At 60.5% G+C, this 19410-nt stretch overlaps 2 protein-coding genes and 1 long non-coding RNA gene across 4 annotated transcripts; 2 read left to right on the top strand and 1 right to left on the bottom strand.

The window, feature by feature from the left end:
• The first annotated feature begins 747 nt into the window (after positions 1-747).
• On the top strand, positions 748-10310 carry HCN3 (hyperpolarization activated cyclic nucleotide gated potassium channel 3). Its single transcript, XM_042976862.1, has 8 exons — positions 748-1025; positions 4061-4490; positions 5392-5553; positions 5927-6145; positions 6537-6683; positions 7111-7351; positions 8153-8317; positions 8753-10310. The coding sequence occupies exons 1-8, from the start codon at positions 748-750 to the stop codon at positions 9451-9453; spliced, it is 2343 nt and encodes a 780-aa protein (XP_042832796.1). The 3' UTR covers positions 9454-10310.
• Positions 10311-11127: 817 nt separating this feature from the next.
• PKLR (pyruvate kinase L/R) lies at positions 11128-18468 on the bottom strand. Of its 2 annotated transcripts, none has more exons than XM_042976677.1 (11): positions 18284-18468; positions 17141-17323; positions 15093-15184; positions 14848-14979; positions 14578-14764; positions 13946-14216; positions 13674-13824; positions 13225-13377; positions 12966-13132; positions 12068-12249; positions 11128-11559 (listed from the first exon to the last, which is right to left on the bottom strand). In XM_042976677.1, exons 1-11 carry the CDS (start codon positions 18381-18383, stop codon positions 11453-11455), a joined length of 1725 nt encoding a protein of 574 aa, XP_042832611.1. In that variant the 5' UTR covers positions 18384-18468; the 3' UTR covers positions 11128-11452. The 2 variants fall into 2 exon arrangements, with proteins under 2 accessions (XP_042832611.1, XP_042832610.1); XM_042976676.1 differs by lacking the exon at positions 18284-18468 and adding an exon at positions 17462-17573.
• Positions 13184-15000, top strand: LOC122235963. Its single transcript, XR_006214128.1, has 3 exons — positions 13184-13609; positions 14011-14239; positions 14857-15000. It is a non-coding gene; the product is annotated as an uncharacterized LOC122235963 (long non-coding RNA).
• Positions 18469-19410: the final 942 nt, after the last annotated feature.

Below are 19410 nucleotides of genomic sequence, written 5' to 3'. Positions count from 1 at the left end.
AATTTGAGATGTTTGGGAACTTCTAGCACTGAACATCACACAGCACCGCAGTCTCCTTGTTCTGTCTGCATACGGGCACAGCTGAGCTTGGCTTTACAGCGGGACTTTTGTATTCAACTTTGTATCCGCAGTCACTCTTGCTGAAAGTTAGCAGTATGAATTTGCAAATGAAATACTAGGAGGAATATGGAGAAGACGAGAAGAAAGGAGTATGTCTAGGAGAGTGCTGAGAGGAAGACAGTGAAATGCAGGAAGTCCGTGAATTGGAGTGACCGTTCCCCACCTCTTCTTTGGTCCCCAATTCCTCGCCCTCCGGAGACTTCGGGATCTACAACCAGCGTCCGCTTTTCCCGCCATTCACGGACGGCTCCGCCTCCCTATACCTCATTGGCTAAGAGCTCATCAACACCAGATCACGCCCCCTTCGTGACTCCGGCTGTGTTTCCCTGCGTCTTCCTCCCTTACTTGGGGGCCCGCCCCCATCTGCTAGGCCACGCCCATGCCGGAGTCTTCCCTGGAGGCGGGCTTCCTTGGCCCCGCCCTCTCCTGGGGAGGCTCCCGCCAGGGGGCGCCGCGCAACCCGCCGCCTGCCTCCCGCCCGCGAGTCTGGCGCACACACCCCCTCCGCCCCGCAAGCCGGCAGCTCGGAGCCCGCCGGGCTGCGCCGGCTCCTGCTCCGGGAGGGGTCGGCGTCCCGGATGGCCGCGGCAGGGTCTAGGACACCAAGCGTGTAAGCCACCGGGCATCATGGAGGCAGAGCAGCGGCCGACTACGGGAGCTGGCGAACGGGCGACCCCTGGGCTGGAAGCGGCGCCTCTGGCTGCTCCGGCGCCTGTGACCGCGGCCTCGGGACCGCTGCCCGGGTCTGGGCCCGAGCCCAAGAGAAGGCAACTCGGGACGCTGCTCCAGCCCACGGTCAACAAGTTCTCCCTTCGCGTGTTCGGCAGCCACAAGGCAGTGGAAATCGAGCAGGAGAGGGTCAAGTCAGCGGGGGCCTGGATCATCCACCCCTACAGCGACTTCCGGTACTGGGGCCCCAGCAAGGAGGGCGGGGGACACAGATCCCACCCCCATGGGCCGCGACACGGAGGCAGGGCACGCCTCACCCTCTACAGACTCTTCGTTTCCGGCCCGGGGGTCCTTGGGTGGGACAACAGAGTCACTTCCCCCAGTCTAGCCTGGGAATTCTTGGGCGAGGGATCCCCAGCCGGAGGTCTTCAGTGACTTGACACCAGAGGAGACACCAGAGACCTGGGTTTACCGTTTCAGGAATCCAGAACTCCACCTGGACCACAGAGACTACTGGAGTTAGGGACGACTGCCTCCTGCAGTCCTGCCGGCTGGGGATCTGGGAAATTATGCCATGTTCCAAGGCTCGGGGTCAGCCTGAGGGGGAAACCGAGCTCTGCTGTCTCCTACCCCCAGCACCTGCCTAGTTCAACAGGGCCGACTACCAGGAAAAATAGAGACGCCGGCGGGGCGCGGGCCGGGGATGTCCCGGCTGCGGTTCTTGCCGCTGTCCCTGGTGCTGAAGGCGGGATGTAGCGGGGCAGGGCCGGGACTCCCGGCGATTGAGGAAGCAACGGCAGGGGCACCCTCCCAGGTGCCTATCAGAGGGACCGAGGGTGGAGGTGGGGCCATTTCACAGTCCCCGTCAGGCTGTACCTCTACATCAAGGTCGCTAGGGGAGGAGAGCAGCTCTGTCCTTGGGGGAAATGAAGGACAGCTTTTGGATGAGGCAACAGTGTGTCCAAAGCACCTCAGGTGGGGAGCAAAATGAGCAGGAAAGATGAGGTGTGGATCAGGAGCCTGGAAACACAATTGGAGACCTGGACATCATTTTGAACCCACAGACATACATACTCCCTAAATGTTCCTCTTTCTCCCATTGTTCCTTTCTCTCCCCTCTTCTTTACTGCCTCATCCCTACCCCACCAGTGCACCTGTTTTAGCCTCCTGTGATCCCCCCCCCCATTTTACCCGCAGATGTGTCCCCAGAAGCTGTGTATTATCATGCCGCTTCTCTGTCTTCTCTACTGCATCACCCGCTAAGCTTGTGACTGCCTGTGAGTCAGGCTGTGAAGATGCTCCATGGCTGGGCGAGCCCTCTCCTCTCCCCTCCCCTCCCCTCCCCATCCCTCCCCTCCCCTCTCCCCCCCTCCTCTCCGCTCCCATCCCCTCCTTTCTCCTCCCCTCCCCTCCTTTCTCCTCCCCTCCCTCCCCTCCCCTCTGCTCTCAGCACACAGTACAGGACTCTCCAGTGGCCCAGGAGGGAGGGGAAGGGGGGGGGGTCAAGGATTTGTTGTTGATGGAAAGCACACGGTCTGAGGGGCTTCCTGGAGACCTGGCTTTGGGGACCCCTGTGCTTCTTTTAGAAGCTGAAGAGATTGATTTTGTAGTCAGAGTCAGAAAGGGCTGAGTCCTGACTTGATACTGCAATTAGGTGTGTCCTGGAATTAAACCACTCTAGCTAACGCTGTTTTTAACCACTTCAGACTTCTCTGCATGAAAGCTTCGCTAGCTTCCTCCCGACCTCTCCTTTCCACACTTTCACCACAGCAGTGTGGCTCTCCCCTGCCAGTGCCCTTGTCTGGGCTTGGCCAGAGCGCCAGCAGGCACAGGGAGATTAGGGAAGGAAAGGCATGCAGAGCTTTTCGCTGCGCTGCCTCAGGATCTCCTGTGGAGCTTCTCTATGTGCAACCCTGTCTGAGGTGCTGGGGAGGGGGGTGGGGCATCCCTAAAAAGCTCAGTTCGGATGGGAGGCAGAACAGACTCCCCCCCTCCCCATACCCTGACACAGATGAGCAGATCCCAGCAGAGAACCAGGAACGATGGGTCCAGCTGGGTTGGGAAGGGAAGGAGGGGTGGGGTGCGGAGGGCCGGGGAGGGCGTGAAAGCCTAGACTAGGAATGGGCAGAGAGCTGAGATGGAAGCAGCAGCAACCTCTTCAGAAATCTGGGAACAAAAGGTGGGTGAGTCATAAAACCAACCAGTGCTTGTACGGCACTATCGTATCCATTGTCTCAGTGTGTGTGTTTTCAACACTCCTGGGAGGTTAGCACAGGGTAGTTTATTTTTTTATTTTACTTTAAGATATATAATATAGTGACATAAATCATGTACACGATATTACATATATATCATATGTATTAAGCAGGTATATGTATCTGTACGTATGTACATGTATACAGCGAGGATGTATACATATAGTAGGTGCGTGTGTATAGCAGGCATCTGGGTAGGATAGTGTATAATGATACATCATGCTGCATATATATTCAAAACGCACGTGTGTGTATACATACATATATATACGTCTACGTGCACACACATGTGTATATGTCATGCCAAGGCACACCCCCCTGTAACGACCATCCAGGTCAGGAGAGGCTAGGTTGCTGGCACCCCAAAGCATCCTTACTGCTCCCACAGTCCTTTCCGCAACCTACTTTTCTAACTTCTGAGGCACTCATTTTCTTACTTTTCTTCATAGTTTTACCACTTTTCTGTGAATTGCTAAATACTGCAGTTTAGTCTTGCCTGTTTTTGAACTCTGTACAAGTGAACTCATCCACTGTGTATCCTTTTATTTCTCGTTTTGTTCAACATTGAATTTGCAAGATTCAGCATGAGGCTGCCGTTGGGTGGTGTCAGGGTTGTCTATTATTCTGGGGCGTGAGTATACCACAGTCTATTCACCTACTGTGTTTATCTTATTTATCTGCATTTTTCTACGGATGGACGTGTGGGTCATTTCCAGATCCAATGCTGCTATGAACATTTCTGTATACATCTCCTGGAGCACATATTTCCCTTGAGCGTGTGTATGCTCCTAATGGAATTGCTGGGTGGCAGGGAATGCAAATGTTTAGCTTTACTAGATAATAGCAAACTGGCTTCCCAAATGGTGGTCCCAGTTTACATTCCCGCCAGCTGTAAGTGGCCATCCCGTTATTCGGTAATCCTTGCCCGCTCTTGGCTGTATCAGACTATCTGCCGTTTGTCTGGTGGCTGGTGAAGTGTCATCCTGGCCTTCCTCCCCACCCCACCCCCACCTTAGGTTTTACTGGGACCTGATCATGCTCCTGCTGATGGTGGGGAACCTCATTGTGCTGCCTGTGGGCATCACCTTCTTCAAGGAGGAGAACTCCCCACCTTGGATCGTCTTCAATGTCCTCTCTGACACTTTCTTCCTGTTGGATCTGGTACTCAACTTCCGCACAGGCATCGTGGTAGAGGAGGGTGCTGAAATCCTGCTGGCCCCTCGCGCCATCCGGTCTCGCTACCTGCGCACCTGGTTCCTGGTCGACCTCATCTCCTCCATCCCCGTGGATTACATCTTCCTGGTGGTGGAGCTGGAGCCACGACTGGACGCCGAGGTCTACAAAACAGCGCGGGCCCTACGCATTGTGCGCTTCACCAAGATCCTCAGCCTCCTGCGGCTGCTCCGCCTCTCCCGCCTCATCCGCTACATACACCAGTGGGAGGAGGTGGGGCAGGGAGGTGGGCAGGGGGGCTCGCAGGCCCCTCCGGGACGGCGCTATGGGTGGGGCTCCTGGTGATGCTACGGGGTGAGGCGGCTGGGTGGGCTGCCTCCAAAGTGGGTGGGTCAGTAGCAGGGGCAGAGTGAGGGTTCAGGGGGTACCCCCCCACACACACCCGGAGGTGAGGAGGGCGGAGCGCAGAGGCTGGAGGAGCGCTTGCAGGTTAGCTGGACTCTGGAAGGAGGGAGTGGGAGACATTGGAGTTCCAGCGGCAGGGGAGCAGGATTTAGGGGTGCAGAGTGTGGGCTCTGCAGTTTCTTTGCTTGTGATCGTATCCCAGTTTACTATACGCTATAGGAGACTTGGTTTTCCTCTTCTAGAAGATGAAAATGTTAAATATACTTACACATGAGGTGTATCATAAGGATAAAAGGAAATAATACCTGTAACTTAATACCTCCTAGAACAGTGCCTGGGACATAGTAAGTTGTCAGCGTGTTTTCTGTGAGTGTTACTGGAGGGAAGGGGGCTGTTGGCATGAATCCTCGCACACGTGCCCCGAGGACATGACACCGGGCATGCCCTCTCTCCTCTTTTCCAGTGGGCACAGCCTGGGCAGCTTGTGCAGATTTTTTTGAGTTTCTGCTGTGACACTGTGTGTGATTCTGGGCACGTGACTGGCATCGATTCCCTCTCTGTAAGATCAGAGAGTAGTAACACAGCCAACTCTGTATTAGCTGTATGTGTGTGCTGTAGAGCTCTGTGCAAACGAATAATAGTGCATTTTAAAGATCCATGGGGGCTGGGGCTAGAAAGAAGTTCAAGGAGAGAATTGGCAAGGCCAGGAATAGAGGAGGACCGGCGGGGAGGGGTCCTGTCCACAGCCGCCGTTCCTCGGAATCCTCAGATCTTTCACATGACCTATGACCTGGCGAGCGCGGTGGTTCGCATCTTCAACCTCATCGGGATGATGCTGCTGCTGTGTCACTGGGACGGCTGCCTGCAGTTCCTGGTCCCCATGCTGCAGGACTTCCCCCCTGACTGCTGGGTCTCCATCAACCACATGGCGGTGAGGACTCCCACGACTCTGCCTTCCGGGCCCTCGAAGGGCTCTTGTGCTTGAGTAGCGGGGCCGAGCACTGGGGCCGGAGACGGGAGCTGCCGAGCGAGGAGGTGGGGAGCTGAGGGTGGGGGAGGCTACCTACAGGAAGTGCTTTTGTGTTGGAGGGAGCAGGCAGGGCAGGAAACCTAGGCAAAACGGACCCCCCCGCCCCAGGCTGCGGAGAGGCCCCCAGAACCAAACTGAAGTGCCTCCTGGGAGGCCAGTCTGAAGCAGAAAGGGGCACACAGAAGGACCGCCAGAGAGGGAAGGCGGGGGGGCAGGAGGACAAGGAGGCTCTGAGGAGGCTGTGCCCAGCTGTGCAGTACACTCTGCCCTCCAGAACCACTCGTGGGGACGCCAGTACTCCCACGCCCTGTTCAAGGCCATGAGCCACATGCTGTGCATTGGCTACGGGCAGCAGGCACCTGTCGGCATGCCCGACGTCTGGCTCACCATGCTCAGCATGATCGTGGGCGCCACGTGCTACGCCATGTTCATCGGCCATGCCACCGCCCTCATCCAGTCCCTGGACTCTTCCCGACGTCAGTACCAGGAGAAGGTGAGCAGGGGCAGGAGAAGGAAGGGGTGGGCCTGCAGGGGGGCTAGGGGCTGGGTAGCTCAACTTGAGGCCTGTGCTCATGCTCCTGTTGGGTCTCCGTGTCCTTCCCTGCCCTGTGTCCGTTTGTGTGTAACTTCTTCCTTGTTTGGCCCTATGTCCCTGTCCCTGGGCCCCTCCCCTGCCCATGTCTGGACTTTCCTGTCACTGTGCTGTGTGTGCTCCCCGTATCCACTGTTACCCACATGTCCTTCTGTACCCCCTCTGTCTCCATGTCTCACCCCTCCGGGTCTGGCCTGTGTCTGTGATCTTTCTTCCACACGTACCCCGCCACTGCTCCTGCGCCACGCGTGTCTCTGCACCCTCTCACCCACTGCCGTCGCCCGCCCCCCAGTACAAGCAGGTTGAGCAGTACATGGCCTTCCACAAGCTGCCCGCCGACACTCGGCAGCGCATCCACGAGTACTACGAGCACCGCTACCAGGGCAAGATGTTCGACGAAGAGAGCATCCTGGGCGAGCTGAGCGAGCCGCTTCGGGAGGTGGGACTGGGCCCCGGAGGGGGCTGTGCAAGGACCGGGGCTTCTGAGGTGCCGTCTGGGGTACGGGCTCCTGGTCAGCAGGTGCACCTATAGGGAGCGGGGCCTGCGGAGGGCCTCATGGGAGGCCAGGCCTTGGTGGGGGGGGGGGGCTTTTAGGGATTAGGGTCTTTCTTGAAGGTCTTACGGGGGTGAAGGATACGCGGGGAGGGCCTGCAGGGATCTCTGTTTGGGGGGCACGGTCCTGCGGGGGATTACGGGGGAGAGCTCTGGAGGCAGGAGTGCAGGGATGGTCCCAGGCCCACTGAAGCATCCCCATCCTTTGGCAGATCATGACCCCAGGGGTGGGGCCTCTGGAGACAGATGAGCTCGATGGGGGCACCTCGGGGGAGGGGGCGCAGCCTGCCTGACAGGCCCCTCCCCTGCCCAGGAGATCATTAACTTCACCTGCCGCGGCCTGGTGGCCCACATGCCGCTGTTCGCCCACGCCGACCCCAGCTTCGTCACAGCGGTGCTCACCAAGCTGCACTTTGAGGTCTTCCAGCCAGGGGACCTCGTGGTGCGCGAGGGCTCCGTGGGCAGGAAGATGTACTTCATACAGCACGGGCTGCTCAGCGTGCTGGCGCGCGGTGCCCGGGACACCCGCCTCACCGATGGATCCTACTTTGGGGGTCAGCAGGCCTCAGGGAGGGTGGGGGGACTGGAGCAGGGGACGGAGGGCAGTTGCTCCCCTGGATCACTGTTCCTGCCTGGCTGTGTGCAGAGTCCAAGACTTCTAGCCCTTCCCTAGGCCTCCTGAGTCAGAATCTCTGGGCCTGGGGCCTGGAGCTCTGTGGCTTTAAATAGCTTCCTAAGAGATTCTGATTGGTAGCAGCGGGGCGGGGGTGGGGAAAGTTCCTGGGCCACTGGGCCTTCTAAGACCCTCAAGCGGTGAAGTCTGGGGACCCTAGGAGACGAAGGAAAGACAGGAATCGAGCCATACTGTTCCAGGGGCTTGAGTTGGACGGTTCCCTGGTGGGGTGCCCTGTGGGGAGGGTCCCGGGACCCAGGCTGCGTCAGTGGGGGCCACCCCACCAGATGTCCTCTCTCAGGCCCCAAACCACCCCTGCTCGCTAGCATCCCTGGATGCCCTTTGCCCTTTGGCACTGCTTTTCTCCTTCTGGGTTGCCCTTGGACTTCACGCAAAGGGGTGGGAGGGGCAGGTACACAGAGGGCACTGCCCCAGGCCTGCCCCTCGGACCAGAGCAGAGGAGGTGGCCGGGAATGGAAATGACTGGCATAACGGAGCCAGCAATGCCCACCTGTGTGCCAGCTTTAATCTGGAGAGAGTGAGAAGGATGGAGGGAGACGATGCTTGGGGCGTCTCAGGGCCTTGGCCCCGGGCAGGGAGGGGGCCAGGTCAGCTGCCGCGGGCCCGGTGAGAGGGCGTTCTGGGGACCGCGGTCCTGAGGGCCTCTTCCCGACTTGGACAGAGATCTGTCTGCTGACGCGGGGCCGGCGCACGGCCAGCGTGCGCGCCGACACCTACTGCCGCCTGTACTCGCTCAGCGTGGACCACTTCAACGCCGTGCTGGAAGAGTTCCCCATGATGCGCCGGGCCTTCGAGACGGTAGCCATGGACCGGCTGCGCCGCATCGGTGAGGCTCGTCCAGCCTGTCTGCCCCGGGTCCTGGCCGCGTCCCCGCCCCGCCTCCCCCGCGAGGGGCCCCCAACCTCCCAGGGCCCAGGCTCCGGCGCTTCGGCATCACGCCCCGGCCCGCGCCATTCCGGGCAAATGCCCCGCGAGGCCTCCGGCGCAGTGTCCCCCGCCCCTGGAGAGATGGCCCCGTGTCTCTGTGCCGAGTCCTCCTTCCCTCTCGCCCTCTCAGAGACATCCTCTCATCCCTGACCCTCCTTCTCCACCCCTGCCTCCCAACCTCCACCCCCTCCCCCCATCCCCGTCCTCTCCTTCCCATCCCTCACCCGCTGCCGTCCTCCGAGTTCATCTCCTTATGCCCCTGCTCTTTGATACCCGACCTCCAGCTTGGACTCCTTCCCCATCTCCACTCTCTCCCTCCCGGGACCATTTCTAGGCAAGAAGAATTCTGTCCTGCAGCGGAAACGCTCCGAACCAAGTCCGGGCAGCAGCGGGGGCACCATGGAGCAGCACTTGGTGCAGCACGACCGGGACATGGCCCGGGGCGTTCGGGGCCTAGCCCCGGGCACAGGAGCTCGGCTCAGCGGAAAGCCAGTGCTGTGGGAGCCCCTGGTGCACGCGCCTCTGCAGGCGGCCGCCGTGACCTCCAGTGTGGCCATCGCCCTGACTCACCAGCGGGGCCCTCTGCCCCTCTCCCCTGACTCTCCAGCTACCCTCCTCGCTCGCTCTGCCCGACGCTCAGCAGGCTCCCCGGCCTCCCCACTAGTGCCCGTCCGAGCCGGCCCTCTGCTGGCCCGGGGCCCGTGGGCATCCACCTCCCGCCTGCCTGCCCCACCTGCCCGAACCCTTCATGCCAGCCTGTCCCGGGCAGGGCGCTCCCAGGTGTCCTTGCTGGGTCCCCCCCCAGGAGGAGGTGGACGGCGACTAGGACTTCGGGGCCGTCCCCTCTCCGCCTCCCAACCCTCTCTGCCTCAACGGGCAGCTGGTGACGGCTCTCCTGGGCGTAAGGGCTCGGGAAGTGAACGCCTGTCCTCCTCAGGACTCCTGGCCAAGCTGCCAGGGACAGCTCAGTCGCCCAGGCCATCAGCACCTGAGCCAGCTGCCCCCCGGGGCCCCCAGCTCTCTGCCAACATGTGAAACCCTTGGGTAAGCTCTTGGGTGCGCCAGTGCGCGCCCGAGGGCAGATGCCTCTTGGGGAAGGTCAGGGAGACCCGAAACACGGCCCTGTGGGAATATCTCCCCAGGAGATGGCCTCTGTCCTCAGCTCGGGCACCCTGCAGCCTGTCTGACATCCTCCTAATCCACTCACCCGTTCATCAAATGTACTGAGCGCCTACCACATTCAAGACACTGTGCCAGGTGCTACATGTCCTCACTGCCAAGTAGAAGTGACTCTGAGGCCTCCGAGCAGGGTTTCTCCTGCGATAGTCCTGCCAGGCGCAGGCTCAGCCCCAGGCCCCCGCCTCACGAAGCACAAGTCCTTGTCCCCCCCCGCCCCCTATCACTGCCAAGCAACTAGATGTCTCTGTTTCCCTGCCCTTGACCCCGCAGGAACCACCTGCTGTGGGTTGACTTCTGTCTCCCTGGCACAGCCGGGCACTGCCAGTCACCTGTGCCTCCGCTTCTGTCAACAGATGTCTTGGCTCCCCAGCGTGGGCACCCACCATCACTGCCGCGTGTGGCCCCTCCCCCTCCATACCTCCTGCCCCCCCCCCCCACACTACTGTGGGAACACCTGTCTCCTGTCAAGTTCACTGCACCTTCTGTCCCTGTGGTACAACTGTCTTTGTAAACTGGGAGCAGCCTCTTCCCTACCCCAGTGGTGTCCCCCTTGAGGCCAAGGGACGGTTGGCACGTCCCTATTTAATGTGCCAGCCTGGATCCCCCAGGTGGGGGGCAAGCGGCTGAATCCTTAGGTGGCCATTTTTTTCTTTCCTTCCTCCCTTCCTTGTTTATTCTTATTTATTCAATCATGTAATAATTGTATTTATTCATTTGCTAGTTTTATTTATCATTAATTCATTTTATTCAGCCATTCCGTTATCCCTCCCTCCCTCCCTGTCCTTATAGGGTCCTCGCTCAGCTCTATCAGCAGGCAGCAATATTGAGCCCTCTCCCTACAGGGAGCTGCAGAAGGGTGGACTCTTGCTACTTTTAAGGGTTTTGTTCGGAGTTTAGAGTTTACCATTGGTGAGAGAGTAAGGGGAGGACCCGAGACATCCAAGCCTGGGGAAGGGCAGGCCCTTCAGTACCTTTGCCTTCACAGGCACAAGGGGAACCCCTTACCCCACGTCCCAGGCCCCACATCTGCTCTACAGTAGCAGAGAATGCAGGGCCAGGACCCTAAGTCATCCTTCTCTTGGGTGAAGAGTCCTGGGTTTTAGAATCACTCCCAAACAGCTGGGTTTAGAAAGAAACTAGAGATACTTGTCTTGGCTCCTGGTTTGTGTGGGGACCAAGGTGGGCAGGAAGGAATGTCTGGGTGCAGGAGGAAGCAGCGGGGCCTCTGACCCAGCAAGGCAGGAGGTGGGCATGAGAACAGCCAGGGAGCGGCCTACTGGTGAGGACAGTGACGGGATGAGCCCACGCGGCTCTCTGTGCTCCCCGGCACTGGTCTACCCCAGTTTCTCCCAGAACGGTGGTGCTTTGACGTCACCGTGTCACGGTGAGGAAAGAGGTGGCATTCTCCCCAGGAGATGCATGAGGGCCACACTGAGGGTATCAGACTGCATGGATATGGAACATTTTTTAAATGGTGACTTTGTGGAGACGGTGGACATGATGGCCCTGTTCCCCTCCTCCCTGCAACCCCCCCCCCCACCCCAGTATGGGAAGCCCAGAGGAATAGAATTAACCAGTTAAGCTAGGATTAAAGGCTCAGAGCATCTTAGGCTGAGAGCATTGGGTGCAGGGACGGGAGGACTGGTGCTTCCAGATGGCCAGTGCTTAATTGGACACAGACTTAAGGGGCCTGCGTGAAATGGAGCGGGGAAGGGGCACCCTGGGATGGGGCTGGATGGCAGATGTGGCCTAGGCAGGGAGGGAGGAGAGCAGAGAAGACGGCCGTGGGGCCGTAGGGGTGTGGGGCGGAGGGGGTGGGGGTCCGGGTTGGGCTGTGTCAGCGGGGCACGGCATCTCAGGACACGCTCAGCACCCGCATGATGTTGGTGTAGCCAGAGCCAGGTCGCCAGCCTGTCACCACAATCACCAGGTCCCCAACGCGGAGGAAGCCATGGAGCTTTCCTAGCAGGGGTGCGGGAGGAAGATGACCATCAGCCGTTGGGGGACGCTGGCCAGCCCCACAGTGAGAACCAGCCGCCACCCTCCGTCTCCTCCAGTGCACAGTGTCCCATAGGTGGCGCCACAGAGAGTGTGGCCGCCGCGGGTGTGCGGGCCGGGCGGCTCAGTACTGGGCCTGCTGCCAGTGCTGCCACGCCCCCGGGAGGAGACAGAGTATGCTCACAGCCACACAGCTGGGGGGACGGGGTCCCCCTTGTACTCTCACCTCTTACTCCTTACGTCCCATCCAGCTCCAGCAGCGGCGGCTGGGCCGACCCCTCTCCCACTGCCCTCCTCAGTGTGTCCCCTGGCCCCCGGAGGCCCAAATAGCCCGGTGTCTTAGTGACCTTCTCAGGGAAAATCTGGGACCAGAGGAGGGAGGCGAGGCCCTTCGAGTGGGTGTGGAAAGTGGGGTCGGGGGCCTGATGACACAGACCTAGGGCTGGGTGGGGAGGAAACCGAGGTGGCTCACCACTCTCAATGCCAAATTGGACCCGGTGATCCACGTCGTCTGCCCAGATGGCCTCTGGAGGTTTACTGTAGAGCACGGGGAAGACCCCTCGGAACAGGTGGGCCTGCCGGGCAGCCTGGGCAGAGCGGGTGACGGCAATGACCATTGCCCGAGGTCGGTACCGAGACAGCAGCTGTGCTGAGCTGCAGGAGGTGGAGAAGGTCTCAGAACAGTGAGGCAGTAGTGAGCCAGGAAACAAGAGTTGGGGTTCTGGTCCCAGGTGTCACAAACAAGCTGTGTGGCCCTGGGTAAGTCATCATATACCTCCGGGCCTTGTTTTTCTCACCTGTAAAATGGGCATAAGAATGCCTGCCCTTCTTACCACACAAGGAAGATAAGACGCAATGAAGGATATGTCAAGGCAGATAATAAGAAACTTCTGGAGAAACATGAAACCCTATCGTACTTAACTCACAAACGTCTCTTGTTAATCCTGACGACTCCACGAGAAAAAGTGGTCTATAGAGCCTGGGTGACTTACCCGAGGTCTCAGGGCCGATTTGAGAGCAAAGACTTGAACTAAAACCTTCTGGGACCTTCTGGAACACTCAGCACTGTAAGGCTTTGTGGGGTGAATGTAGAGGACTTGCTCAGGGGCCCCAGATGCCCAGATGGCCTGGAAGCCAATGTGCCCAGTGATGTCACACTGCCCTTCCGGCTCCCTGGAGCTCACTAGCACAGTTCCTGCCGTGCCCAAGGCCCGCCCCCGCTGGCCTCCCGCTCTCCTGGAGCTCCCTCTGCTCTGGCCCCAGAATTCTATCCTTCGTCCCTGATGACAAGGCCGAACCCAGGCCCGGGGCCCGTCCCAGTGTGCCCCCGACCCAAAGCTCTCTCTCGGTGCTGCCGGCGTCCTCCTTACCGGCCAGACTTGCTCAGCACGACAATGGCAGCAGCACAGCACTTGAAGGAGGCCTCCACCGCGCCGATGGCAGTGACCTCAGTGGGATCCCGGCTCAGGGGCGCCACCCGGCGCAGCTCCTCAAACAGCTGCCGGTGGTAGATGGCAGCCTCGGCCTCCCGGGCGATCTGCGAACACGTGGAGGTCAGGCGGGGCGAGGCGCTGGAGCCCGGAAGGGGCGGGGCTTCCCGCGCATCTGTCTCGGCGGGGCGCCCCCTACCGCGTGCTGCATCTTTACTGCCTCCACGGGAAATTTGCCCTTGGCGGTCTCCCCCGACAGCATGATGCAGTCCGCCCCGTCCAGCACAGCGTTTGCCACGTCGCTCGTCTCTGCCCGAGTCGGCCGGGGCTTGGCGATCATGCTCTCCAGCATCTGGGGGACATCTGGGCGTCAGAGCTGTAGCAGTCACACTCTGCCTGGGGTCCCTGCCCGAGCTACTTCTCTGCCACTCTCAGAGGGCCCTGAAAGCCAGGGTCACAGCCACGAACTGTGTGCCTCTGGCTGTCCCGTTTCCTCGTCTCAAAACGCGGGCTCACAGTGTCTCTTCCCAGCTCGGTCGCTTGAGGATCAAACACTGGACGGCAAAATGTGCTAGAGACCGAAGGTGAGGATGTTCACCCTCCCCCAGCCCAGAGAACGCGCGGGGCCCCCGAGGGCTCACTCCAGACCTGCGTGGCACACACAACAGGCTTGCCCGCCAGGTTGCAGCGTCCGATCATCATCTTCTGAGCCAGGAAAACCTTCTCAGGTGGGATCTCGATGCCCAGGTCTCCTCGAGCCACCATGATGCCGTCGCTCACCTCCAGGATCTCATCAAACCTGGGCGGTTGGGGCGTCAGGGCTGAGGAAGGGCCAGGAGACGCCAGGGAGAGGCAGGCTGGAGAAGAGGCAGGGCTTTGGGGACGGCTGGGGCCTGGTGGGGACAGGGACCAAGCCTCACCTCTTCACGCCTTCGTGGTTCTCGATTTTGCTAATGATCTTGATGTTCCGTCCTTCCGGCCCCAGAACTTCCCGGATGGCAGCCACGTCACTGGCTTTCCGCACAAAGGAGGCAAACACGATGTCTACCTCATGCTCCACCCCGAAGCGCAGGTCCCGGGCATCCTGCTCGGACAGCCCCGGCAGGTCCACCTGGGCTCCGGGCAGGTTCACGCCCTTGCGGCTGCCCAGGACGCCGCCGTTCTCCACGTGGGTCTCCAGCCCCTCCGGGCCTGCAGGCATGGAAAGAGCCAGCGTAGGTCAGGGGCGAGCCGGGGGCAGAGTCGTGGAGGGGGGGCACGGGGCTTGGGCCCCCAGGAAATCAGGAACCCGTGTCCTATTGTCTGGCCACCTTGGGGCCTGGGCCGTGCACGGAACAGGCACCGGTGGGCGTCCGTGGGAGGGACGACGAACCCGGCAGTCCGGCCCCAACCCGGGTTGAGCCCTCAAGCCTGGACCCCGGGGGCTCCGGGGACGGGTGGGGGAGGGCGCTGGCCAGGGGCGGGGGCGGCGGGTCTACGAGGCGAGGCGAGGGGGCCAGGGAGAAGGAGCGCACCCCGCGTCCCCGCGGCTGGGGCGGAGGCCCATCCGCACCGATTTTCTGCACCTGGAGGGAGATGAGCCCGTCGTCTATGTAGATACGGCTCCCCACCGACACGACCTTGACGATATTGGGGTAGTCTACCCACACGGTGTTCGCGTCCCCCCGCGTCCGGAACGCCGGGTCCACGGTCACCAGCACCCGGGAGCCCTTCACTAGCTCCACTTCGGTCTCGGGGCCCTAGGGGCGGGGCCAGAGGGGCCGTGAGACCCGCCCCCGGGCCCCCCCACCCCCGGCCCCGCCCCAAGCCCCGCCCCTCTCACCCCCTGCAGGACCCCGGTGCGTATCTCGGGTCCCTTGGTGTCCAGAGCGATGGCCACGGGTCGGTAGCTGAGCGGAGAAGTTGCAAAGCTCTGCACGGCCTCCCGGATGTTGGCGATGGACTGAGCGTGGTACTGCGGACCAGCGAGCGGGCGTTTCAGGGGAAGGTCGCCAGGGCGCCCCCCCCACCCCGTCCCGCGCAGGCCTTGGCCCCGCCCACCCGGCCCCGCCCCGCCCCGCCCCGCACCTCATGGGAGCCGTGCGAGAAGTTGAGGCGCGCAATGTTCATCCCGGCCTTGATCATCTCCTTGAGGCGCTCCACCGACTGCGAGGCCGGCCCTGGAAGCGGGGATCCGCTCAGGCGACCTTCTTTCCAAAGCCGGGGTGGGGGTGGGGGGGGCAGCAAACCCATCACCGCGCCACGGGAGGCCGGAGACCCGACCTTTATTCCCTGAGCAGCCTCTACTCCCCCGTCAGCAGCTCTGCTTCCCTCTGCAGCCAACACCTGCCTCCCGGGGGTGGGGGCGCTGTGGGGGGCTCGGAGGGGAGCGTCCTCAGCCGGGCGGCGATGTAGGTGCTGCAGGGCGGGGGTCCCCCGGCGCGGGAGGGGGCACGGCAGGAGACGGCTGCCGGGTCGGGCATTTGGGGTCCGTCTGGGCCTTTGGAGCCGAGAGGCCTTCTAGGCCCGAGCGAGCTGCCCTGCCCCCCTCCCCGCTCTGCCGACCTCCCCAGCCCGAGCCATCCGTGCTCTCCTCTCTACTGGAGCGTTCCCATCAGCATGGAAGCCTGTGTTCTCGGTTTCATCACCAAAGACCCTCTGAGCCCCAGTTCCCCTCCGGCTCCAGCCCTGTCTCCTTGCTCTCCTTTGAAGAACAACTCGTCGCAGGAGTTCTCGGAGCTCGCTGCCTCTGGTCCTCCCCCCCCCCCCCCCCGCCCCCTGTTCTTCCTTGTTCGGGCTCCAGTCGGCGCTGGCCTCCCGCCTCGCCGGCACCTCTTCCTGCCAGGGTCACCGGGAACCTCGGTGTCGCTAAATGCGGCCACTGGCCCCTCGGCAGCACCTGACACGCGTCCTCACGTGGCTTCCAGGACGCGCCCCTCCTGGCTTCCAGCTCCAGGGGCGGCAGCTCCTTCTCTGCCTCTGTTGCTCCCCCCTCCCCCTCGCCCTTCACATCAGATGCCTGATTCTCTTTGCTCCCTTGGTGGTAGTCTGGTGGCTTCAAATGCCATCTAGATGCTGGCACCTCCCACATTTATATCTGCCACTCGGACCCTGCCCCAAACCCAGACCTGTGTTTCTGGTTGACTCTGTGCCCCTCAAACTCCCCCGCCCCTAGCGAGCTCCTATCTCCTCCCCTCAAAACCTCTCCTCCACCGTCTTTCCTGCTCAGTTGATAATGGGACCTTCTAGTTGACTCCTCTCTGATTCCTTCTTCAGCCCCACCGCCACCCCAGTCTCCCCAGTACAGCCAGGGCGGCCCTAGTGCAGTGGGAGACCAGTCATTCTGCTCATTGCTGGGCTGTCGTTTCCCACTTCTCTGGGTGGGGGGACCCCACTCAGACTGTGACAGTGGCTACCAGGCCCTACATGGCCTTCTTCTCTCTACAATACCTTCATCCGGCCACTCTCCCCTTGATGTCTTCTAACCGTCCCAGCCTCTTTGACTCAGGGCCTGTGTGCTGGCTGCCCCCTGGTCTGGAACTCTCCCCCACCCGCCACAGACACCGCCCTCCTCACATCTCCTTCCGTCTCTGCGCAGATCTGATCTTCTCCCCGCTTGGGACGGCAGCCTGGCCCCCCACCCCCCGCCCTTGGGTCCCTTCCTCCACTCCATTTTTCTTTTTTCCATTGTTCTTATCACTTTTTCACGTGCTAAATATTTACTCCTTTTTAAGTTATTATGTTTAGCCTTTTTCCATTTTTATTATTTTGAGAGAGAGAGAAAAAGAGCACCCGTGGCAGAGGGTCAGAGCGAAGGAGAGACAGAATCCCAAGCAGGCTCTGCAACAGCGCAGGGCCCCATGTAGGGCTCGAACCCAGAAGCTGGGAGATCGTGACCTGCAAGAGTTGGACGGTTAGCTTAACTGACTGGGTCACCCCGGGGCCCCTACAGTTAGTATTTATTGTCTCACCCAGCTGGGTTGTCAGCTCCCCAGGGGTCGGGATCTTTGTCTGCTTCGCTGATCTACCCCCAGGGCCTGGGCCTGACACCTTGGCTACCAAGCCTCAACAAGTATCTGTTGAATGAATGACCCGGCCTGAGGTCCGGGAGGCTGGGGGGGGGGGGGGTTGCTTACCGATGGTGGCGATGATGCAGGTACTGCGGGCGGCCACGGGCTCCGAGTCGATGTCCAGCAGGCACAGGTGCTCCAGGAAGGTGTCCGCCATGGCGGCCGACAGCTGCTGCCGCTCGAAGAAGGCGGTGCCCAGCTCGCGGGCCAGGTGGGCCCCGCTGACCCGCCGTAGGTACCCGGCTGGCCCTGCAGCAGAAGAGGGCTGTGTGGGCCCCCGCCTCACCACCCCCCCCCCTTCATCCCAGCGCTGCGCTCCCGCCCTGAGCGCTCCAGGTTTCCCGGGGTCCTTCCTCGGGCCTGGGCACTCTACATGCATTATCCTACCTAGTTCCAAGGATCCTGTGGAGCGAGTACCGTTACGTGCTCTACAAGTGTCCCCATTTTCCAGAGAAGGAGACAGGGGTTGAGGAAGATTAAATAAGTTGCCCCAGATCATAGAACTTCTAAGTAACAGAGATGGGATGCGTGTCCGGGTCTGACCCACTCCGGCCTGCCCTCACAACCCCGACCTCCCGCCCTTCAGCTGCTGACTTCCCTCAGCCTCGGCCCATCACCATCTCTGGTCCACACTGGCTGCTCATTGTCCAGAATCACCCAGTCCCCTTTCCTAAGGTTCCCGTTTTCTTCCTTCCAATTGGTGGACTTCCCGAGCCCCTCCTCTGAGTTCCCCAGCCCCTTCAATGCTACTCTGGTCCCAGGGTCCCCGGAGCTTGACCCGGCCCAGCCCAGAGGAGCCCCACGTCCAGCCGCACCCTCCATGCTCCCGGGTGCCCTCCTGTCTCTGGGTGTCTGCCCCACACTGTCTGTGGCCGAGGCACGAGGCACGGGGCTAGGGAGCAGTTGTGTGTGCTGGTTAAAGTGTCACCACCAGGGGCCAGAGTCCAGGCAGCACGGGCATACCCCGTGGTTCCCGTGCGGCAGGCTCCTGTGTGCTCTGCCTACAGGCGCTGGGAAAGAGGCTCAGGCCAGGGCCCAAAACTTAACACCGGGGAGACTCCAATAAACACAGACCCCCCCCCCCACCCCTGCCCCAATGCCAAGGCCCTCTCGGCCGGCAGCAGATGTCTATTATTTGTATCTCTACCTCCGCTCCTGATTTCCACCCTCGTTGCCTCCTATGCAGTGGCTTCTGTTGCCTCTCCTTACCTCCTGGAGCCCCGATCAGGATGGTATTTATGAAGTCCCTTAGGGAATTAGAGATCCTTGACCAAAAGTCCTGGGGTGGCACATTCTCCTGGCGGGACATGCTACAAAGGAAGGGACTATGTGTGGGGTGGGAGCATGGGCAAACAACTGTCTTATCTAAGGGACCAGAGACGAGAAGAGGGGCACGCCCTGCTGGCTGCCCGGGTCCCCACACGCTGTCCCTCCCCCAGGCTTGCACGTGCTCTGCCCCGTCTCCTGGCATTCCCCCTCTCTCATCCATTTTTCCCGGTAAGTCTTCAATCCACTCATGCTGTCATCAACCTGAATAGAGATTTTGGTGATATGGCCCCTTTTCCTTTGTCCTTTACTGAAATGAGCCCTAGATGAATCCGGGAACAGGAGGATTTATGGTAGAGACTGGAGCCTGAAGGAAGGGCTTGGGGAGCACTTTGATGGTGTGGGGACAGTCTCTGGACGGGCTCTGATGGCATCGCTGTCACCGGGACACTGGCTACCTTTTGCTCATTGACCACGACTTATGCACCACCTACTTCGTGCCAGGTCCTGAGGATACAACGGTGGGCAAAACGGGACCTTTGTCCTCTATGGAATTAGCAGTGTGGGGAGACAGCCTATAAACAAGCACCAAAGAAATGAATATAGAACCACAAAGTTTGTAAGTGCTGTTAAAGAACCGATCAGGGTGTCAGAGCAGCAAAGTCAACAGGGAGGAAAGAGAGAAATGTATTTTATTTTAAAGTTTATTTAGGGGCATCTGGGTGGCTCAGTCGGTTAAGCGTCCAACTTCAGCTCAGGTCATGATCTCACAGCTCGTGAGTTGGAGCCCCGCGTCTGGCTCTGTGCTGTCAGCACAGAGTCCGGAGCCTGCTTTGGACTCTGTGTCTCCCTCTCTCTCTGCCCCTTCCCTGCTCGCCCTCTGTCTCTCTCTCTCTTCCTCAAAAATAAACATTAACAAAATTTTAGGGGCTCCTGGGTGGCTCAGTCGGTTAAGCGTCCGACTTCAGATCAGGTCACGGTCTCGTGGTTTGTGGGTTCGAGCCCCGCATCGGGCTCTTTGCTGACAGCTCGGAGCCTGGAGCCTGCTTCGGATTCTGCGTCTCCCTCAC

This window comes from Panthera tigris, chromosome F3 (assembly GCF_018350195.1).
Source record: "Panthera tigris isolate Pti1 chromosome F3, P.tigris_Pti1_mat1.1, whole genome shotgun sequence".
Lineage (NCBI taxonomy): Eukaryota > Metazoa > Chordata > Mammalia > Carnivora > Felidae > Panthera > Panthera tigris.
The sequence above is the reverse complement of the archived record's forward strand: the minus strand, read 5'-3'. Positions and strand labels throughout refer to the sequence as shown.